General features: G+C 45.7%; 2 protein-coding genes across 4 annotated transcripts in view; one reads left to right on the top strand and one right to left on the bottom strand.

Annotated features, from left to right (window-relative positions):
* Positions 1 to 22,839, bottom strand: part of LOC143807280 (WD repeat-containing protein 88-like) — a 180,638-nt gene that overhangs the window by 61,714 nt on the left and 96,085 nt on the right. The gene's annotated exons all lie outside the window — the stretch shown is intronic.
* LOC143807275 (uncharacterized) overlaps positions 1 to 22,839 on the top strand; it is a 65,715-nt gene that overhangs the window by 32,035 nt on the left and 10,841 nt on the right. For both annotated transcript variants that reach the window (XM_077288637.1, XM_077288638.1), the window contains 2 exons: positions 21,335 to 21,449; positions 22,168 to 22,243. In XM_077288637.1, coding sequence (XP_077144752.1) covers positions 21,356 to 21,449; positions 22,168 to 22,243 — 170 coding nt within the window. In that variant the 5' untranslated portion in view covers positions 21,335 to 21,355. The remainder of the gene's footprint in view (positions 1 to 21,334; positions 21,450 to 22,167; positions 22,244 to 22,839) is intronic.

Genomic DNA, 22,839 nt, shown 5'->3' with positions numbered 1-22,839 from the left:
TGATCGTTGTCCGTCTGGTAGACTGTTTGTTCCTGACGAGTGGACCACTAGAGTCATCTCGGAAGTTCATTCATCTACTCTGGCAGGTCATCCGAGAATTTTTGGCACCAGAGATTTGGTGGCTAGATCCTTCTGGTGGCCTTCCCTGTCTCGAGATGTGCGTGTTTTTGTGCAGTCTTGTGATGTGTGTGCTCGGGCCAAGCCTTGTTGTTCTAGGGCTAGTGGGTTGTTGTTGCCCTTGCCTATTCCGAAGAGGCCTTGGATGCACATCTCTATGGACTTTATCTCGGACCTCCCTGTTTCTCAGAAGATGTCTGTCATCTGGGTGGTGTGTGACCGTTTTTCTAAAATGGTTCATTTGGTGCCATTGCCTAAGTTGCCTTCCTCATCTGAGTTGGTCCCTCTGTTTTTTCAAAATGTGGTTCGCTTGCATGGTATTCCGGAAAACATCATTTCTGACAGGGGTACCCAGTTCGTGTCTAGATTTTGGCGGGCAGTCTGTGCCAGGTTGGGCATTGATTTGTCTTTTTCGTCTGCATTCCATCCTCAGACCAATGGCCAGACGGAACGAACTAATCAAACTTTGGAGACTTATTTGAGGTGTTTTGTGTCTGCGGATCAGGATGATTGGGTTGCCTTTCATAGAGCTCATCCAGATCGCCCTGGCGGTTCTTGTGAGGGTTCGGTGCCCCCTCCTTAAGGGGAGGGTACTGTTGTGTATCTGCTTTTTGGGCTCCCCTGGTGGTTGCTGGTGGTATTGGTGACTTGTTTGCACTTTGCTGCTTCTGTTCACCTGCTTCCATCAGCGTTTGGGAGTTTCCTATTTAGCCTTGCTCTCCAGTCATTTCCTTGCCGGTCATCATTGTAACCAGAGCCTTCGGTTGCATGTTCCTGCTACTAGTCTGCTGATCAGCTAAGTGGACTTTGTCCTTTTGTTTTGTATCTTTTGTCCAGTTTGCAGTTTTTGTAATTCTCTGTAGCTGGAAGCTCTTGCGGGCTGAAATTGCCACTCCTGTGTCATGAGTTGACACAGGAGTCTTAAAGTAATTTAAGGATGGTTTTTGAAAGGGTTTTCAGTTGACCGTGAAGTCCTCTTTTGTATCCTTCTGCTATCTAGTAAGTGGACCTCTCTTTGTTAAATCTACTTTCATACTGTGTATGTCTTTTCCTCTTAATTCACCGTTATTACATGTGGGGGGCTGCTATCATCTTTTGGGGTATTTCCCTAGAGGTAAGCCAGGTCTGTTCCTTCCTCTACCAGGCGTAGTTAGTCCTCCGGCTGGCGCGTGGCATTTAGGAAGCCGTAGGTATGCTCCCTGGCTACTATTAGTTGTGTGGTAGATTTAGCTCACGGTCAACTCGAGTTTCCATCACCCGAGAGCTCGTTCGTTATTTATATGTTTGTTACGTTCCCTTGCCATTGGGAACCATGACAGTATGACCGGCCAGTGTTAAACTTATTGGCAGAAGAAAGGAGAGATAAAAGAAGTCTGTAAAAAATTTTTTTTTCTTTTTCCCTATGCTTGCTCCATAGTTGGATCAGTTGTATTTCAGCTCTAATTACTGCCTTTGCCTTTCTCTCCTTATAATCCTTGAATGGCTCTGAGCTCACCTGTTTAATGATGGATCCTGTTATGACCCCAATGGCGAGGGTCTCAGAGGAACGTGGAAGTCTGCAGAATACAAAAATCCAGCTCATAGGGCAGTGGTAACTGGGTTGACCATATATCTACTCCTAACGCCAACACTAGAAGTAGCCGGGGATCATTCCTACGTTGATTCTAGATGACACGCGCCAGCCGGAGAATCTAGCTACCCCTAGTAGAGGAAAACAAAGACCTTTCTTGCCTCCAGAGAAGGGGACCCCAAAGCTGGATAGAAGCCCCCCACAAATAATGACGGTGAGGTAAGAGGAAATGACAAACACAGAAATGAACCAGGTTTAGCACAGAGAGGCCCGCTTACTGATAGCAGAATAAAGAAAGGTAACTAATATGGTCAACAAAAACCCTATCAAAATCCACACTGGAAATTCAAGAACCCCCGAACCGTCTAACGGTCCGGGGGGAGAACACCAGCCCCCTAGAGCTTCCAGCAAAGGTCAGGATATAGATTTGGAACAAGCTGGACAAAAATACAAAACCAAAACAAATAGCAAAAAGCAAAAGGCAGACTTAGCTGAAATAACTGGAACCAGGATCAGTAGACAAGAGCACAGCAGACTAGCTCTGATAACTACGTTGCCAGGCATTGAACTGAAGGTCCAGGGAGCTTATATAGCAACACCCCTAACTAACGACCCAGGTGCGGATAAAAGGAATGACAGAGAAACCAGAGTCAAAAAACTAGTAACCACTAGAGGGAGCAAAAAGCAAATTCACAACAGTACCCCCCCCTTAGTGAGGGGTCACCGAACCCTCACCACGACCACCAGGGCGATCAGGATGAGCGGCATGAAAGGCACGAACTAAATCGGCCGCATGAACATCAGAGGCGACCACCCAGGAATTATCCTCCTGACCATAGCCCTTCCACTTGACCAGGTACTGAAGCCTCCGCCTGGAGAGGCGAGAATCCAAGATCTTCTCCACCACGTACTCCAACTCGCCCTCAACCAACACCGGAGCAGGAGGCTCAGCAGAAGGAACTACAGGCACAATGTACCGCCGCAACAAGGACCTATGAAATACATTGTGAATAGCAAACGACACAGGAAGATCCAGACGAAAAGATACAGGATTAAGGATTTCCAATATCTTGTAAGGCCCAATAAAACGAGGTTTAAATTTGGGAGAGGAGACCTTCATAGGAACAAAGCGGGAAGAAAGCCATACCAAATCCCCAACGCGTAGTCGGGGACCCACACCGCGGCGGCGGTTGGCAAAGCGCTGAGCCTTCTCCTGTGACAACTTCAAGTTGTCCACCACATGATTCCAGATCTGCTGCAACCTATCCACCACAGAATCCACCCCAGGACAGTCAGAAGGCTCCACATGACCCGAAGAAAAGCGAGGATGGAAACCAGAGTTGCAGAAAAAAGGCGAAACCAAGGTGGCGGAACTAGCCCGATTATTAAGGGCAAACTCAGCCAACGGCAAGAATGTCACCCAATCGTCCTGATCAGCAGAGACAAAACACCTCAAATAAGCCTCCAAAGTCTGATTGGTTCGCTCCGTCTGTCCATTAGTCTGAGGATGGAAAGCAGACGAAAACGACAAATCAATGCCCATCCTACTACAAAAGGATCGCCAGAACCTGGAAACGAACTGGGATCCTCTGTCTGACACAATATTCTCAGGGATGCCGTGCAAACGAACCACGTTCTGGAAAAACACAGGAACCAGATCGGAAGAGGAAGGCAGCTTAGGCAAAGGAACCAAATGGACCATCTTGGAGAAGCGATCACATATCACCCAGATAACGGACATGCCCTGAGATAGCGGAAGATCAGAAATGAAATCCATGGAGATATGTGTCCAAGGTCTCTTCGGGACAGGCAAGGGCAAGAGCAAACCGCTGGCACGAGAACAGCAAGGCTTAGCTCGAGCACAAGTCCCACAGGACTGCACAAATGACCGCACATCCCTTGACAAGGAAGGCCACCAAAAGGACCTGGCCACCAGATCTCTGGTGCCAAAAATTCCCGGGTGACCTGCCAACACCGAGGAATGAATGGAAAAAGAATGGTGTGCACTAGGGATAGGGATAGGGCGAGGTGCAGGTGTAGAGGACTGATCGTCCTGATACACTAAGGATAAATTTAATACACCGCACACTCTAGGGGTATAATCTGTGACAAACTCAGAATTTATTGAAGTGCCATAAGTTTATTATTCAACAATGCGGAAGGCGACCAGAAGTCAAAACTGACAACGTTTCGACTCTTCCCGAGTCTTTATCAAAAGGTCGCTGAAAAGAACAAAACATATATAAATAACTGTACAGAAAGCATATACAATAAACGTTACATTCCATAGTGTGGTACACCAAGCCCGAAGTAGGGAAGAAAAATACATATATACATATATATACAGAACATAGCATAATACAGGTATTATATCCTGTCCCGGGTGAAAGAGAGATAATTCCTTAGTGAGTAGGATCATGGTTCTGTGTAAGTCGAAGATGGACTCATGCAGATTGGAGGACGAGGGACCCAAGAAAATACCAAACCGAAGATTACCTTAGCAAGGTGAATAAAGGAATAGCATGAATGGTATCCTTGTGGCTCATAGAATATCTATAAAGGATAGAAAGCGTTAATAGGGACCGTATACAAGAAACAATTATAGTATTAGTAATAGAAAAGGTTTACCTCATAGAATATAATGATAAAAATGTGTAGGTGGTCTTTGGCTTATTGTGTCGCAAAAGTAATCTGTTGGGGATACATATGGCAAGGAAAATAATGGGGGGGATCAATACTATGGTAGGACACACAAAATAAGGGGTGCTTATGGGTAGTGGTATGTGAAATTACCTGGCAATGCTGGTGGGCAAGAGAATGATCAATTCTTATGCAGTGTGCTAGTAACGCAGGCCTAAATTTATCCTGTTGAGCTGCAAATGGAACCTAATTACAATGCATAGGGTTAAAGTGTGTACAGGGAAGGAAGCAGGTAGAAAGACATATTAGGTAATGCCATGCAATGTTACCTGGCAATGTTTGTAAGCACCAAGGACGTTAGCCTTGTAAGTTATGTTGCCAGCATAACACGGTCCTGTAGTGTCACAGGGAAAGTCTGGTATAGAGATATATGGTTACAGTGTGTAGGGATAGTAAAAAAGGGGGGGGGGGGGAAGGGAGAAACAGCAGCACTAGACTGTTACCTGGCAATGATGGTGTGCAGCTAGCATTTGTTGTAACCAGGCCGTATGCGGGAGATCTCTGTAAGAGGATAATATATATTATCCACTCTGTCATCTGGCTCTCTCAGCCAGGGGTGAAGATGATGCAAGCCAGGTGGCTGCATCCGCAGTGGTGGATCAGGGTATTTACCTGGTGGTAGTGGGGTATGAGCGGCGCTCCTGCGCCCTGCTTCCTGGCACGTGGTGTGTATGGTGTCCCGGCCCTGCTATTTAAACACGGAGGGACCCGCGGTACCGGAAGTGCGTCATCCGGTACCGGAAGTCCCGCCGCTGTTGTGCAGAGTGTGGTGCGCATGCGCGGGCGTCGTCAGGGAGATGGAACGCTGTGGATTCACAGCGATAGTGGCGCCTGCGCTGTGCGGTAACTGAGAAGCCCGCTGTTTGGTATAAGTGGTTTAGTCCGCATGTATGGGTACTAACAGAGTGATCGCTGTACACTATAGAGAAAATAGTGTCAGCGCTAATGGGTGAACTAATGGTTTTCCATTGTGGAGTGTGTGTGTCCCATAGGTGTCCTTGACAGATGAGCCATTAACTCTTGAATATGGCTATAAAGGGGGAACCTACTAGTAAACCTTAAAGGTTACACGTTCTAATAAATCATGACCAAGAAATAACAATAAGAATAATAATAATGAAAATGAAAATAAGAATAAAAATAAAAATAAAAAGTGGAAAATGAACCTTAAAATGAAATTTATTATAAAAAATGTTTCAAGGCCCCAAAGGAACAAAAAAAGGGGGAAAAAATAGAATAAAGCAATGAAAAATGAAGAAATAAATAAATACAAAAATAATAATAATAAAATAATAATAAAGGGGGCAATGAAAAATGGAAAAATAATGATAAGGATACAGCTAAAAAAAGGATACAGCTAAAGAAAGAAAAAGTAAAAAATAAAAATGGAAATGGAAAATAAAAAATGTAACTCAAAATAAAAAGTAAAAAGTAAAAAATAAAAAATAAGAGGTGACACAAAGTCAACCTAAGGGAGGAGGAGTTAGTCATACCGAATTATGGATAGACTCACCACCATGGTCAGCGGGTCTATGGAGAGGGAGAGAAAAAAGACATATCAATATCATGATCAAGGCAACCAGTCAATCTCCCTGTTCAGGCCCTTTGGTGCTAGTGTATCAAGTGTATAGATCCAATACGTCTCTCTCGACCTGAGCAGTTTGATGTGGTCGCCCCCCCGTCTAGGCCTAGGTACCTGCTCTATTACTTGAAATTTGAGTTGCGCTATTGTATGTCTAGCAGCAGCAAAATGGGCAGGTAGGGGGAGCCATGTTTTACCACACCTTATCGTGGATTTATGACTGGCCACCCGGTCTCTCACATGTTGTACCGTCTCACCAACGTACAGAAGGCCACACGGGCACTTGATTAAATACACTACGAAATTAGATTCGCAGGTAAAGAAGCCTCTTATGGGAAAGGATTTACCAGTCCTAGGGTGTGTGATATTGTCTGATCTGATAACGTTGGAGCAAGCAGCGCAATTCAAACAGGGGAACGTGCCGTGACGGCGTGTGCTAAGGAGTTGTTGAGTAAGTTCCCTGCGTGCACTGCCCACATCGGCCCTCACAATCTGATCCTTTATGTTTGGGGGCCGTCTCGTGCTCATCAGTACCGGTGTCTGGAATGAGGGGATGTTGGGATAAGCCTTACCCAACAGAGGCCAGTGTCTTCTGATTGCTGAGTGGACTTTTGGCATGAAAGGATGGTGAGTATGTACAAATGGCATGAACCTCGGAAATGACTCTGCTGGTCCACTTATCCGGGACAAACAGTCTGTCAGGTGGACAAGACTCAGGCCTATCAGCCTGAAATCTCTGCAACACACGTCGCAGATCCGGAGAAATAGCTGACAAGATAACTTCATCTTTAAGAATACCAACAGGATCAGCGACTCCAGGAGCATCAGGCACAAAGCTCCTAGAAAGAGCATCGGCCTTCACATTCTTTGAACCTGGTAAATACGAGACAACAAAATCAAAGCGGGAGAAAAACAATGACCAGCGGGCCTGTCTCGGATTAAGGCGTTTAGCAGACTCGAGATACATCAGATTTTTGTGATCAGTCAAGACCACCACACGATGCTTAGCACCCTCGAGCCAATGACGCCACTCCTCAAATGCCCATTTCATGGCCAACAACTCCCGATTGCCCACATCATAATTTCGCTCGGCAGGCGAAAACTTCCTAGAGAAAAAGGCACAAGGTTTCATAACAGAGCAACCAGGGCCTCTCTGCGACAAAACGGCCCCTGCCCCAATCTCCGAAGCATCCACCTCAACCTGAAAGGGAAGTGAGACGTCAGGCTGGCACAAAACAGGCGCCGAAGTAAACCGGCGTTTCAACTCCTGGAAAGCCTCCACGGCAGCAGGAGCCCAGTTAGCTACATCGGAGCCCTTCTTGGTCATATCCGTCAAAGGTTTCACAATGCTAGAAAAATTAGCGATAAAACGACGGTAGAAGTTAGCGAAGCCCAAGAACTTCTGAAGACTCTTAACTGACGAGGGCTGAGTCCAATCAAGAATAGCTCGGACCTTGACTGGGTCCATCTCCACAGCAGAAGGGGAAAAAATGAACCCCAAAAAGGGAACCTTCTGTACACCAAAGAGACACTTTGAGCCCTTGACAAACAAAGAATTTTCACGCAAAATTTTAAAGACCAACCTGACCTGCTCCACATGCGAATCCCAATTATCAGAAAAAAACAAAATATCATCCAGATAAACAATCAAAAATTTATCCAGATACTTCCGGAAAATGTCATGCATAAAGGACTGAAAAACTGAAGGTGCATTGGAGAGCCCAAAAGGCATCACCAAGTACTCAAAATGACCTTCGGGCGTATTGAATGCGGTTTTCCATTCATCACCTTGCTTAATGCGCACAAGGTTGTACGCACCACGAAGGTCTATCTTGGTGAACCACTTGGCACCCTTAATCCGGGCAAACAAGTCAGACAACAGCGGTAAAGGATACTGAAATTTGACAGTGATCTTATTTAAAAGCCGATAATCAATACAAGGTCTCAAAGATCCGTCCTTTTTAGCCACAAAAAAGAATCCCGCACCAAGAGGGGAAGAAGACGGACGAATATGTCCTTTCTCCAGAGACTCCTTGATATATGAACGCATAGCGGTATGTTCAGGTACCGACAGATTAAACAGTCTTCCCTTAGGAAATTTACTGCCTGGGATCAAATCTATAGCACAGTCACAGTCCCTATGAGGAGGCAATGCACTGGACTCAGACTCACTGAAGACATCCTGATAATCAGACAAATACTCCGGAACTTCCGAAGGCGTAGAAGAAGCAATAGACACAGGCAGGGAATCCCCATGAATACCACGACAGCCCCAACTTGAGACTGACATAGCCTTCCAGTCCAGGACTGGATTATGGGTCTGTAACCATGGCAGCCCTAAAACAACCAAATCATGCATTTTATGTAAAACCAGGAAACGTATCACCTCGCGGTGTTCAGGAGTCATGCACATGGTAACCTGTGTCCAATACTGCGGTTTATTTGCTGCCAATGGTGTAGCATCAATACCCCTAAGAGGAATAGGATTTTCTAATGGTTCAAGAGTAAAACCACAGCGCTTAGCAAATGAGAGATCCATGAGACTCAGGGCAGCACCTGAATCTACAAACGCCATGACAGGATAAGATGACAGTGAGCAAATCAAAGTTACAGACAGAATAAATTTAGGTTGCAAATTACCAACGGTGACAGGACTAACAACCTTAGCTATACGTTTAGAGCATGCTGAGATAACATGTGTAGAATCACCACAGTAGTAGCACAAGCCATTCCGGCGTCTATGAATTTTCCGCTCATTTCTAGTCAGGATTCTATCACATTGCATTAAATCAGGTGTCTGTTCAGACAACACCATGAGGGAATTTGCGGTTTTGCGCTCCCGCAACCGCCGGTCAATTTGAATAGCCAGTGCCATAGTATCATTCAGACCTGTGGGAATGGGAAAACCCACCATAACATTCTTAATGGCTTCAGAAAGGCCATTTCTAAAATTAGCGGCCAGTGCACACTCGTTCCAATGTGTCAGCACGGACCATTTCCGAAATTTTTGGCAATACACTTCAGCCTCGTCCTGCCCCTGAGACATAGCCAGCAAGGCCTTTTCTGCCTGAATCTCAAGATTGGGTTCCTCATAAAGTAAACCGAGCGCCAGAAAAAACGCATCAAGATCAGCCAATGCCGGATCTCCTGGCGCCAGCGAAAAAGCCCAATCCTGAGGGTCGCCCCGTAAGAACGAAATAACAATTTTTACTTGCTGAGCAGAATCTCCAGATGAACAGGGTCTCAGGGACAAAAACAATTTACAATTATTCACGAAATTCCTAAACTTAAACCTGTCTCCGGAAAACAGTTCAGGAATCGGTATTTTAGGTTCTGACCTAGGATTCCTGATAACATAGTCTTGTATGCCCTGCACACGAGTAGCCAGCTGGTCCACACTTGTAATCAAGGTCTGGACATTCATGTCTGCAGCAAGCATAGCCACTCTGAGGTAAAGGGGAAAAAGAAAAAAAAAACTCTGAATCTTCTTTCTTATAATCCCTCTTCTGCAATGCATTAAACATTTAATACTGGCCTGGCAAACTGTTATGACCCCAATGGCGAGGGTTTCAGAGGAACGTGGAAGTCTGCAGAATACAAAAATCCAGCTCATAGGGCAGTGGTAACTGGGTTGACCATATATCTACTCCTAACGCCAACACTAGAAGTAGCCGGGGATCATTCCTACGTTGATTCTAGATGACACGCGCCAGCCGGAGAATCTAGCTACCCCTAGTAGAGGAAAACAAAGACCTTTCTTGCCTCCAGAGAAGGGGACCCCAAAGCTGGATAGAAGCCCCCCACAAATAATGACGGTGAGGTAAGAGGAAATGACAAACACAGAAATGAACCAGGTTTAGCACAGAGAGGCCCGCTTACTGATAGCAGAATAAAGAAAGGTAACTAATATGGTCAACAAAAACCCTATCAAAATCCACACTGGAAATTCAAGAACCCCCGAACCGTCTAACGGTCCGGGGGGAGAACACCAGCCCCCTAGAGCTTCCAGCAAAGGTCAGGATATAGATTTGGAACAAGCTGGACAAAAATACAAAACCAAAACAAATAGCAAAAAGCAAAAGGCAGACTTAGCTGAAATAACTGGAACCAGGATCAGTAGACAAGAGCACAGCAGACTAGCTCTGATAACTACGTTGCCAGGCATTGAACTGAAGGTCCAGGGAGCTTATATAGCAACACCCCTAACTAACGACCCAGGTGCGGATAAAAGGAATGACAGAGAAACCAGAGTCAAAAAACTAGTAACCACTAGAGGGAGCAAAAAGCAAATTCACAACAGGATCCTCAGAGTTTGGCTGCAGGTTTAAATAATCTTGCTACGAAGGTTCAAAATTTACAAGATTTTGTTATGCATACTCCTATTTCTGAACCTAAAATCCCTACACCAGAGGTGTTTTCCGGAGATAGATCTCGGTTTCTGAATTTCAAATATAATTGTAAATTGTTCCTTTCTCTCAGACCTCACTCCTCAGGAGATCCTGTCCAGCAGGTTAAGATTGTAATTTATTTGCTGCGAGGTGACCCTCAAAATTGGGCATTTTCATTGGCACCAGGGGATCCTGCGTTGCTCAATGTGGATGCGTTTTTCCTGGCTTTAGGGTTGCTTTATGAGGAACCTAATTTGGAGATTCAAGCTGAAAAAGCTTTGATAGCCCTATCTCAAGGGCAAGATGAAGCTGAGATATACTGCCAAAAATTTCGTAAATGGTCTGTGCTTACTCAGTGGAATGAGTGCGCCTTAGCGGCAAAATTCAGAGAGGGCCTTTCTGATGCCGTTAAAGATGTTATGGTCGGGTTCCCTGCGCCTACAGGTCTGAATGAGTCCATGACAATGGCAATTCAGATTGATCGGCGTTTGCGGGAGCGCAAACCCGTGCACCATTTGGCGGTATCTTCTGAAGAGACGCCAGAGAAAATGCAATGTGACAGAATTATGTCCAGAAGCGAGCGGCAGAATTATAGGCGTAAAAATGGGTTATGCTTCTATTGTGGTGATTCTGCTCATGTTATATCGGCATGCTCTAAACGTACTAGGAAGGTTGACAAGTCTATTTCAATTGGCACTTTACAGTCCAAATTTATTTTGTCTGTAACCTTGATTTGTTCATTATCAGTTATTACCGTGGATGCCTATGTGGACTCTGGCGCCGCTCTGAGTCTTATGGACTGGTCCTTTGCCAGGCGCTGTGGGTTTTGATTTAGAGCCTCTGGAAGTCCCTATACCTCTGAAGGGTATTGATTCTACACCTTTGGCTTGTAATAAACCACAGTTCTGGACGCAAGTGACTATGCGTATGACTCCAGACCATCAGGAGGTGATTCGCTTCCTTGTGTTGTACAATTTACATGATGTTTTGGTGCTTGGATTACCATGGTTACAGTCTCATAACCCAGTCCTTGACTGGAAAGCTATGTCTGTGTTAAGCTGGGGATGTCGGGGGGCTCATGGGGACACTCCTTTGGTGTCCATTTCGTCATCTATTCCATCTGAGATTCCGGCATTTTTGTCTGATTATCGTGATATTTTTGAAGAGCCTAAAATTGGTTTACTCCCTCCTCACAGGGATTGTGATTGCGCCATAGATCTGATTCCTGGCAGTAAATTTCCAAAGGGTCGTTTGTTTAACCTATCTGTACCTGAACATGCTGCTATGCGCGAGTATATTAAGGAGTCCCTGGAAAAGGGACATATTCGTCCTTCTTCATCACCTTTAGGAGCCGGTTTTTTCTTTGTCTCTAAAAAGGATGGCTCTCTGAGGCCTTGTATTGATTATCGACTCCTGAATAAAATTACAGTCAAATATCAGTATCCGTTGCCTTTGCTGACTGATTTGTTTGCTCGCATAAGGGGGGCTAAGTGGTTCTCTAAGATTGATCTTCGTGGGGCGTATAATTTGGTGCGAATTAAGCAGGGGGATGAGTGGAAAACCGCATTTAATACGCCTGAGGGCCATTTTGAGTATTTGGTAATGCCTTTCGGCCTTTCTAATGCACCTTCTGTCTTTCAGTCCTTAATGCATGATATTTTCCATGAATATTTGGATAAATTTATGATAGTGTACTTGGATGATATTTTGATTTTTTCTGATGACTGGGAGTCTCATGTTCAGCAGGTCAGGAGGGTTTTTCAGGTTTTGCGGGAGAATTCTTTGTGTGTAAAGGGTTCAAAGTGTGTTTTTGGGGTTCAAAAAATTTCCTTTTTGGGGTACATTTTTTCCCCTTCTTCTATTGAGATGGACCCTGTCAAGGTTCGGGCTATTTACGACTGGACGCAGCCTACTTCTCTGAAGAGTCTCCAGAAATTCTTGGGCTTTGCTAATTTTTATCGTCGATTTATAGCTGGTTTTTCTGGCGTTGCTAAACCTCTGACAGATTTGACTAAAAAGGGTGCTGATGTTGCCAATTGGTCCCCTGCTGCCGTGGAGGCCTTTCGGGAGCTTAAGCGCCGCTTTTTGTCTGCCCCTGTGTTGCGCCAGCCTGATGTTTCTCTTCCCTTTCAGGTTGAGGTCGATGCTTCCGAGGTCGGAGCGGGGGCGGTTTTGTCGCAGAAAAGTTCCGACTGCTCAGTGATGAGACCTTGTGCGTTCTTTTCGGCCGCCGAGCGAAACTATGATGTTGGTAATCGGGAGCTTTTGGCCATGAAGTGGGCATTTGAGGAGTGGTGTCATTGGCTTGAGGGTGCCAAACATCAGGTGGTAGTTTTGACTGATCACAAGAATTTAATTTATTTGGAGTCTGCCAGGCGCCTGAATCCTAGACAGGCACGTTGGTCGTTGTTCTTTTCCCGGTTTAATTTTGTGGTCTCGTACTTACCGGGTTCTAGGAATGTGAAGGCAGATGCTCTTTCTAGGAGTTTTGAGCCTGACTCTCCTGGGAATTCTGAACCTGCTGGTGTCCTTAAGGATGGAGTGGTTTTGTCTGCTGTCTCTCCAGATTTGCGACGTGCTTTGCAAGAATTTCAGGCGGATAGACCTGATCGTTGTCCGTCTGGTAGACTGTTTGTTCCTGACGAGTGGACCACTAGAGTCATCTCGGAAGTTCATTCATCTACTCTGGCAGGTCATCCGGGAATTTTTGGCACCAGAGATTTGGTGGCTAGATCCTTCTGGTGGCCTTCCCTGTCTCGAGATGTGCGTGTTTTTGTGCAGTCTTGTGATGTGTGTGCTCGGGCCAAGCCTTGTTGTTCTAGGGCTAGTGGGTTGTTGTTGCCCTTGCCTATTCCGAAGAGGCCTTGGACGCACATCTCTATGGACTTTATCTCGGACCTCCCTGTTTCTCAGAAGATGTCTGTCATCTGGGTGGTGTGTGACCGTTTTTCTAAAATGGTTCATTTGGTGCCATTGCCTAAGTTGCCTTCCTCATCTGAGTTGGTCCCTCTGTTTTTTCAAAATGTGGTTCGCTTGCATGGTATTCCGGAAAACATCATTTCTGACAGGGGTACCCAGTTCGTGTCTAGATTTTGGCGGGCAGTCTGTGCCAGGTTGGGCATTGATTTGTCTTTTTCGTCTGCATTCCATCCTCAGACCAATGGCCAGACGGAACGAACTAATCAAACTTTGGAGACTTATTTGAGGTGTTTTGTGTCTGCGGATCAGGATGATTGGGTTGCCTTTCATAGGGCTCATCCAGATCGCCCTGGCGGTTCTTGTGAGGGTTCGGTGCCCCCTCCTTAAGGGGAGGGTACTGTTGTGTATCCGCTTTTTGGGCTCCCCTGGTGGTTGCTGGTGGTATTGGTGACTTGTTTGCACTTTGCTGCTTCTGTTCACCTGCTTCCATCAGCGTTTGGGAGTTTCCTATTTAGCCTTGCTCTCCAGTCATTTCCTTGCCGGTCATCATTGTAACCAGAGCCTTCGGTTGCATGTTCCTGCTACTAGTCTGCTGATCAGCTAAGTGGACTTTGTCCTTTTGTTTTGTATCTTTTGTCCAGTTTGCAGTTTTTGTAATTCTCTGTAGCTGGAAGCTCTTGCGGGCTGAAATTGCCACTCCTGTGTCATGAGTTGACACAGGAGTCTTAAAGTAATTTAAGGATGGTTTTTGAAAGGGTTTTCAGTTGACCGTGAAGTCCTCTTTTGTATCCTTCTGCTATCTAGTAAGTGGACCTCTCTTTGCTAAATCTACTTTCATACTGTGTATGTCTTTTCCTCTTAATTCACCGTTATTACATGTGGGGGGCTGCTATCATCTTTTGGGGTATTTCCCTAGAGGTAAGCCAGGTCTGTTCCTTCCTCTACCAGGCGTAGTTAGTCCTCCGGCTGGCGCGTGGCATTTAGGAAGCCGTAGGTATGCTCCCTGGCTACTATTAGTTGTGTGGTAGATTTAGCTCACGGTCAACTCGAGTTTCCATCACCCGAGAGCTCGTTCGTTATTTATATGTTTGTTACGTCCCTTGCCATTGGGAACCATGACACTGCTCCCACATATGCCACGACGATTCGTAACCTGACCATGTCCTTCCCGACACCGAGGCCTGTATCAACCGACCGCCTCGTCCGCAACAATCTGCCACAAATGTGAAGGGCATCCTGTTCCTGCCTCCTCTGCGTCTGGTGCCAACTCCCGGAAACGGTTCCACTGCAAACTAGACAAAGCATCCGCAATAGAATTTTGAACGCCGGGTACATGAACAGCTGAAATCCATGTATTCAACTCCAGGCACCGCAACACCAGCTCCCGAACCAATCTAATCACCGGGGAAGAGGAAGAGGAAAGGCTATTAATCACCGCCACCACGCTGGCATTATCGCAATGGAAACGCACCCGCCTATCTTTAAACATGTCGCCCCAGATAAAAACAGCAACGACAATTGGAAACAATTCCAGCAACACTAAATTTTTTGTAAATCCATTTTTACACCACCAATCGGGCCAAACGCCAATGCTCCATTTTCCTCCACAATAGGCGCCGTAACCAACACTGCCCGCCGCATCCGTAAAAATCTCACAATCAAAATTATTAAGTTCTTCCTGTAGAATCAAAGACCTTCCATTAGTGTTGAGCGATACCGTCCGATACTTGAAAGTATCGGTATCGGATAGTATCGGCCGATACCCGAAAAATATCGGATATCGCCGATACCGATACCCGATACCAATGCATTTCAATGGGACGCAAAGTATCGGAATGGTTCCCAGGGTCTGAAGGAGAGGAAACTCTCCTTCAGGCCCTGGGATCCATATTCATGTGTAAAATAAAGAATTAAAATAAAAAATATGGATATACTCACCTCTCCGGTGGCCCCTGGATCTTACCGCTGTAACCGGGAGCCTCCGTTCCTAAGAATGAGCGCGTGAAGGGCCTTCGATGACATCGCGGCTTCTGATTGGTCGCGTGACTGCTCATGTGACCGCTCACGCGACCAATCAGAAGCCGCGACGTCAGCTGTGACGTCATCGAAGGTCCTTCACGGGCTCATTCTTAGGAACGGAGGCTCCCGGTTACAGCGGTAAGGTCCAGGGGCCACCGGAGAGGTGAGTATATCCATATATATCCATATACTCACCTCTCCGGCGGCCCCTGGACCCTACCGCTGTAACCGGGAGCCTCCGTTCCTAAGAATGAGCCCGTGAAGGACCTTCGATGACGTCGTGGCTTCTGATTGGTCGCGTGAGCGGTCACATGAGCAGTCACGCGACCAATCAGAAGCCGCGATGTCATCGAAGGCCCTTCACGTGCTCATTCTTAGGAACGGAGGCTCCCGGTTACATCGGTAAGATCCAGGGGCCGCCGGAGAGGTGAGTATATCCATATTTTATATTTTAATTCTTTATTTTACACATGAATATGGTTCCGATACCGATTCCCGATACCACAAAAGTATCGGAACTCGGTATCGGAATTCCTATACCGCAAGTATCGGCCGATACCCGATACTTGCGGTATCGGAATGCTCAACACTACCTTCCATTATAATTTTCTAAAAAACGCCTCCACACCAATAAATCCTCTCTATGCTCTTTATTCAATCGAATGAAATGATGCGCCAACCGCAGTTGCTCTGGATAACCTCCTGGAAAAAATTCTACCCATAGGCATAATTCGACATGCAAAATTCAAATGACCTAACAACGACTGTAACTCCTTCAATGAAACCTTGCACAATTTTTCAACTCTCAGCACCTCCTGCTGGAGAGACAACAACTTATCTTCGGGCAACCTGCACTCCATCCTCTCCGAATCAATAAGAATTCCCAAAAAGCTCAACACCGTGCAAGGGCTCTCCGTCTTTTCCTGCGCTAATGGAACACCAAAGTGTCCCGACACCCATTCCATGGTAGCCAACAAATTCCTACACACTAATGAATCTGGCGGCCCGACAAACAAAAAATCATCCAGGTAGTGGATGACTGAAGGAACCTGCGAAACATCCCGCACAACCCACTCCATAAAAGTACTAAAAGACTCGAACAGTGAGCAAGAAATCGAGCAGCCCATGGGTAAACACCTATCCAAATAAAACCCATCATTCCAAAAGCAACCCAAAAGAGGAATGTTATCGGGGTGAACCGGAAGCAAACGGAAAGCCGATTCAACATCTGTCTTAGCCATTAACGCACCAGCGCCATACCTATGTACCCATTGCACGGCCACATCAAAAGATGTGTATACCACGGAGCACAGCTCATCTGAAATGCCATCATTAACCGATAGCCCTTTAGGGTATGACAAATGTTGAATCAAACGAAACTTGTTAGGTTCTTTCTTTGGAACAACCCCCCAAAGGCGAAACAATCACTCCCTCCCCCGGCAAACAACTAAACGGCCCTGCTATTCGCCCTAACTCTACCTCTTTCACCAATTTTGCCGTAACTACGTCTGCATGTAAATCAGCCGACCTCAGATTCTTTTTTGAAAAAGGGACTTCATGCGTAGGATGAGGAATCCGAAAACCCTCAGAAAAACCTTCCAAAAGTAACTTCGCCTTTAACCGATCCGGATACCTATTTAGATAGGGGGCCATCTTTTGAACCTTCACTGGTGTCACCCCCTTGACCCCAACCCACGGCAGGTCTCCCCCTTGCTTTTTTAAAACATTTGGCCGCTCCATGTGAGGCCCCATTACAGTGGGAACAGACATGCTTGAATTTACAAGTGCTACTGTACTTGCATTGGCCGTCATTAAACTGCCAACACGTCCCCGTTTTGTCTTTCGTCCCCTGAGTCCCTTGACCCCCACTTCCCTGTCCCGGATGTTGCCCGAAACTCCCTTTGCCCCTGTGAAAGGACTGACCAAGCCGCGTTGGTGCCATAACTTTCAACCACAATCCTATGTCCTTCTGTTCCCATTTTATCTCAGGCCTAACCGCCTTCCTTTGCCTAAATTGCTCATCGTACCGCAGCCACGCCAGTCCACCGTACGCCCTATATGCTTCACCAATAGCATCAAAGTAACAGAAAAGACCAGAACAATTTCCCGGAAACTTTTCACCAATAACGCTTGCCAAAATAGCAAACGCCTGCTGCCAGTTTACGAATGTCTGCGGAATCAAACGCCACCTACGCTTTTCCTCCTCCTCTTTTCTGCTATCATTCTTTTTTCCCTTTTCTAGATTAAATTTCTCCAAAGGAAGGAGGGAGAAAATCTCCACATATTCATCCTTCCAAATTTTTTCCTTTACTTCTTGTTTTAAATGAGCGCCTAACATGTTAGGGCATGTTAGGTTAGGCTATGGGTTGAACTAGATGGACTTACAGTCTTCCTTCAACCTTAATAACTATGTAACTATGTAAAGGCCCTTCAAAACAAACGTAAACCTCCCCTCTTGCCCTATCATCCAATTTAACCGTATCAGCCTTATCCTTTCCAGTTTGTATAGCCACTGACACCCCACCCAACGCTGACTGCTCCCCCCACTCAACATGTCCGAACCCAAAGGCCCTACTGAACCCTGACCCAAAGAGGGTAACCACGCTCCCACAGGGGATGCCCGTAAACTATCTGCGCCCCCCCATCCAACCTCCTCAAAATCTGTGACATACTTGACAAAAGCTTTCTCATCCCGGGAATCCCAAAATTACCAGCCGCACCACAGTAATCCCCTAAGTCCCCCGACCGAACTCCACTAATTGACTATACTCACACACACGAGGCTGCATAGGTGCTGTGTTCCCACCTGCCATGCTTCCAGAATCCAGCAGTTCCCAATAGTCGCGCAGGTCACTGCAGGATCCGGAATCCTCCGCGCCGCTTTGTTGCTTCCGGCCCGTGCCCCCGGACTCCTCGTCACCGGGGGGGACAGAAGCAGGAGAAGATGATCTATTCCTTGATCTCCTTGCCGACCTCGAACTGCCAGCCGCCTTTCTGTCCCCATGCCTGCCCTCCTGCTGAGCCTCCTACTGACTTCGTCTGCGTGCCGCCGCCGTCACAGGGCCAGGCTGAGTGCCAGGAATCCGCCTGCCCGCCGATCTGCTGCTTAGTGCACCGGACCTGCCAGGTACCCCTGCAGCATCTGGTCCAGGGTCACCCGCCGCCGTGCACACATCTCCGCGCCGCTGCTGAGCCGACGATCCATTCCTGCTCCTCGTCGGCGCCGGAGCCACCGTCAGTGCCGCACCCCACCTCTCCATTGCCGCCTCTCCTCACCGCTGCCACGCGTCCCACATCCATGGCCACACCAGGTGCAGCCATCGCTTCAGGGTGCGCCTGCACCGCCGCAGCCCTAGTCCGTCTACCCACACCAGCAGCGCCGGCCGATGGATTCCTGCCAGAGGGCGGGTCAGGCCGGATACCATCAATGTGGCTTGTACCCTCTGCAGGGTCCCCGAAGGGGCTCCGTGGCCTGCGTCTACCGCGCGTACCTGCCTCAGGCGATAGACGTTCCGGTGGCCGGGTCCTCCGTGTCCTGGTGCCCTGTGTTCCTTGTGCTCCAAGAAACGTCGCCAGCTGGTCCTCCAGCCAGCCACCCTTTCTTGACCGGGCAATGTCCCGCAGCTGCGACAGCATGGAATCTACAGTGGCCATGGTAAGCACGTGTTCTTTCTTTCTTCTTTCCCTGCTAATGCCACATGTACTGTCCCTAACCACACACTTTTCTTTATATCCACACCCTCCTCAGCCTAAACACCCGCCCCCTCCTTTGTCCCCTTTCAACCAATCCCACTGCACTGCCTTTAAATGTTCCCACTCCCCTTGGCACCACAGTCATGGGGGGCTTTCATTTAGCTGTGCATATTGCAGCCCCCCCGCTTACTCAGGACAAATTGTACAACAACTTTTGGAGTCCAATTTCTTCTCTTACCCTTGGGAAAATAAAAAATTGGGGGCGAAAAGATCATTTTTGTTAAAAAATGTGATTTTTAATTTTTACGGCTCACCACACATCTAGATAAGTTCCTTAGGGGGTCTGCTTTCCAAAATGGTGTCACTTGTGGGGGGTTTCAATGTTTAGGCACATCAGGGGCTCTCCAAACGCAACATGGCGTCCCATCTGAATTCCAGTGGTACAGTGGTTTACCCCCACATATGGGGTATCGGCGTACTCAAGACAAATTGTACAACAACTTTTGGGGTCCAATTTCTCCTGTTACCCTTGGTAAAATAAAACAAATTGGAGCTGAAGTAAATTATTTGTGTAAAAAAGTTAAATGTTCATTTTTATTTAAACATTCCAAAAATTCCTGTGAAACACCTGAAGGGTTAATAAACATCTTGAATGTGGTTTCGAGCACCTTGAGGGGTGCAGTTTTTAGAATGGTGTCACACTTGGTTATTTTCTATCATATAGACCCCTCAAAATGACTTCAAATGAGATGTGGTCCCTAAAAAAAAATGGTGTTGTAAAAATGAGAAATTGCTGGTCAACTTTTAACCCTTATAACTCCCTAACAAAAAAAAATTTTGGTTCCAAAATTGTGCTGATGTAAAGTAGACATGTGGGAAATGTTACTTACTAAGTATTGTGTGTGACATATCTCTGTGATTTAATTGTATAAAAATTCAAAGTTGGAAAATTGCAAAATTTTCAAAATTTTCGCCAAATTTCCATTTTTTTCACAAATAAACGCAGTTAATATCAAATAAATTTTACCACTATCATGAAGTACAATATGTCATGAGAAAACAATGTCAGAATCACTGGGATCCGTTGAAGCGTTCCAGAGTTATAACCTCATAAAGGGACAGTGTTCAGAATTGTAAAAATTGGCCCGGTCATTAACGTGCAAACCACCCTTGGGGGTAAAGGGGTTAAAGTCAAGATGGAAAAATTTGGTTTGTACGTAAAAAGTGCAAGTCTGCGACGAATGCACAAAACGGATCTGTTGCATTACTGATGCAAACTAAAGCAGAGGGACCCCATCGATTGTTATGGGTTCCAACTTGGTTCTGCTTTGCATCTGTTTTTAGAAAAAGTTCTGCACATTCTAAAAATTGACAAAAACGGAATCCAGTTGGAGCCCATAATCAACACTTAGCGGCCTCAGTCCTCAAGTTGCGTGTACGCCACTCAGTATATGAAGGTGATGCAAAAAAAAAAAGAGTTATTTTTGGAATACTGGGGAAATCTTACTCAGGGCGACCGTTAATTATAATTCTTCACATTAGAGGGGAGCTAACGGTTTACAGGCACACAGCTATGACAGTTCTGAGCTGGAGTTGATCACAGGGGTTTTATTGAAGCTTATTTTCATCACACAGAATCACTTCTCTTCATGCAATGCTTCATCAACATACTGTATATGAAAGTCTCTTTATACATAACTTCTCTTCACACACAGTGTCTTAACCTAAGCAGAACTGTACCTTACTCATGAAGTAAGGTGGGGGTAGGGGATGAGTCTGGTGCTGTAGCTCTTCTACTTCTATATTGAGCTAATAAAGATGCTCCTGGCTTTCCTGACTGCTTCTATGATTACAGCAACCGCTTCCCAGGATTAACTGGTCTATACAGCTTATCTGGTTTCAGTCTGTCAGGAGACTCTCTAACACACACCTTCCTCTTGGATGTCCAGGACACAATAGCTGGGGCTGAGCTAGCCACTCCCTGTCTGCTATAACTATTTTAAACCCCTATAGTAGCTGGATGATTCTAAATCAAAAGTGCAGATTCTATCTGTCATACTCAATGGGTTCCCATGTTACAAAACATATGGTTATATGTTTCTTTACTGTATAGAACAGGGATGACTGCTGTGCAACCCTAAAAATGGACACCACAACTAGCAACAGTGGGAGAAGTGGCTCATGAGTGGAGAGAGAAGAATATTTCTTTGATAAGACAGATTACAATGTTTCTTATGTTCCTTTGTACTATTGATTTATGCAGAGTTTTGATTTAGTGACAGTGACCATTTAAGAACTATATTTTGTCAGTCATTGGGCTTTCCACCTGGTTTTCGTTTTTTCTAGACTATGTTTATAATCTAAAAGATGGATTCAAAGAAGAGGACGTTTTGGTTGTGCATCGTCCTGTGGACCACTGTGCACGTGCTGAATATTCAGAGAGTGAACGGTGTAAATGATGGTAAGGAGAGTAAGATGGCTTTACGTGGGTTTTATGTAACTTTTCAACTGCGGTTACAACTGTTCCAGAAGCCAAACTCCAAATTAGATCATCATCATGAAAAAAAAAAAATGGAGTTAGCCAGGACTTTCGAGTGAATGCTGATCCATAGGTTATACCACTAACATATGATCGTTGGTGTGCAATCTCAAGAATCTCCACAGATCAGAGGATCAAATAAGCTGTAGCACCCCACTTGGCCATCTCGGCTCCTTTGTTGCCGTAGAAATTTAGGTCTGACACCCCTAGGGATGCAACAACCTGGGCTGGAATCCAACTTTTAGGATGAGTTTATGTAAACCCCTTCTTAGTTTGGGTTAGGACATAGCTAAAATAGATGGGATTGTTCATGACCAGTGGCATCATCAAGCCACTGGCCCTGACTGTGCCCTCTCCAATGCTGTAAGCAACAGAGCAGCAAATTGGCACTAAAAATGACAGCAATAATCCAATGTAAAATATATCCAAACAAAAATCCATTTATTTATTGGTACACATGTAAGAACTCACAAATGTGGAAATAGGGTAACATAGGTACAACTCAAAGAGATGATCGCACTCAAATGATCCATCCCAAAAAGTTTAGGAAAGTAAAAGCTTCCAGCCAAAAATGATCCCTGAGCTGTCTATGACTATAAACGCAGGAAGCCTCACCTATTCTGTTATGTTTTGTTTTCAGCACCTAGAGAATTTCAGTACTTGGAACACTACAGAGCCAGGATCGCTGGTGCAGATGGGGAAAATCTGGATCTTAGGTTGGTGCAAAAATCTGTAATATAAGTTTTACCTGAGAAAAAGAAATGCAGAGCCAACATTTTTTTTGCTAAAGTTACAAAGGTTTAAAATCACATTGCCAATAGAGCACTAAATAAAAAAAAACCACAAAATAAAATAGGGCACTCATGCTCCCAACACAATAGTGGTAGTGCCATTTATCCAACACACATCAGGGGCAGAATATTATCGAGAGAAATCAGAGGGTCAGTATTTCATATATTCATTTGTTTTATCTTAGGTTTTGTCTGTTATTGGTCAGGGAGTGAATGTGCACCTACACATTGCACTTAAACATACAGGAGTGATGGTCCAAGGTTTTGGTGTTCCTTTAATTTTTCTTACTTGGTACGTTTGGGGGTGTGCCTCCTCCCCATTGGGCTGTGCATCCTATCTATTTAGCTTTCCATGTAAAGCACAGTATTGTTCCCCACAGACCCCCATATTGTATAATGTCCCCCACAGCCCCCATACAGTATAATGTCCCCCACAGCCCTCATACAGTATAATGTCACTCACAGCCTCATATAGTATAATGTCCCTCACAGCCCTCATACATTACAATATCACCCACAGC

Source organism: Ranitomeya variabilis, chromosome 2 (genome assembly GCF_051348905.1).
Source record: "Ranitomeya variabilis isolate aRanVar5 chromosome 2, aRanVar5.hap1, whole genome shotgun sequence".
Lineage (NCBI taxonomy): Eukaryota > Metazoa > Chordata > Amphibia > Anura > Dendrobatidae > Ranitomeya > Ranitomeya variabilis.
The sequence above is the reverse complement of the archived record's forward strand: the minus strand, read 5'-3'. Positions and strand labels throughout refer to the sequence as shown.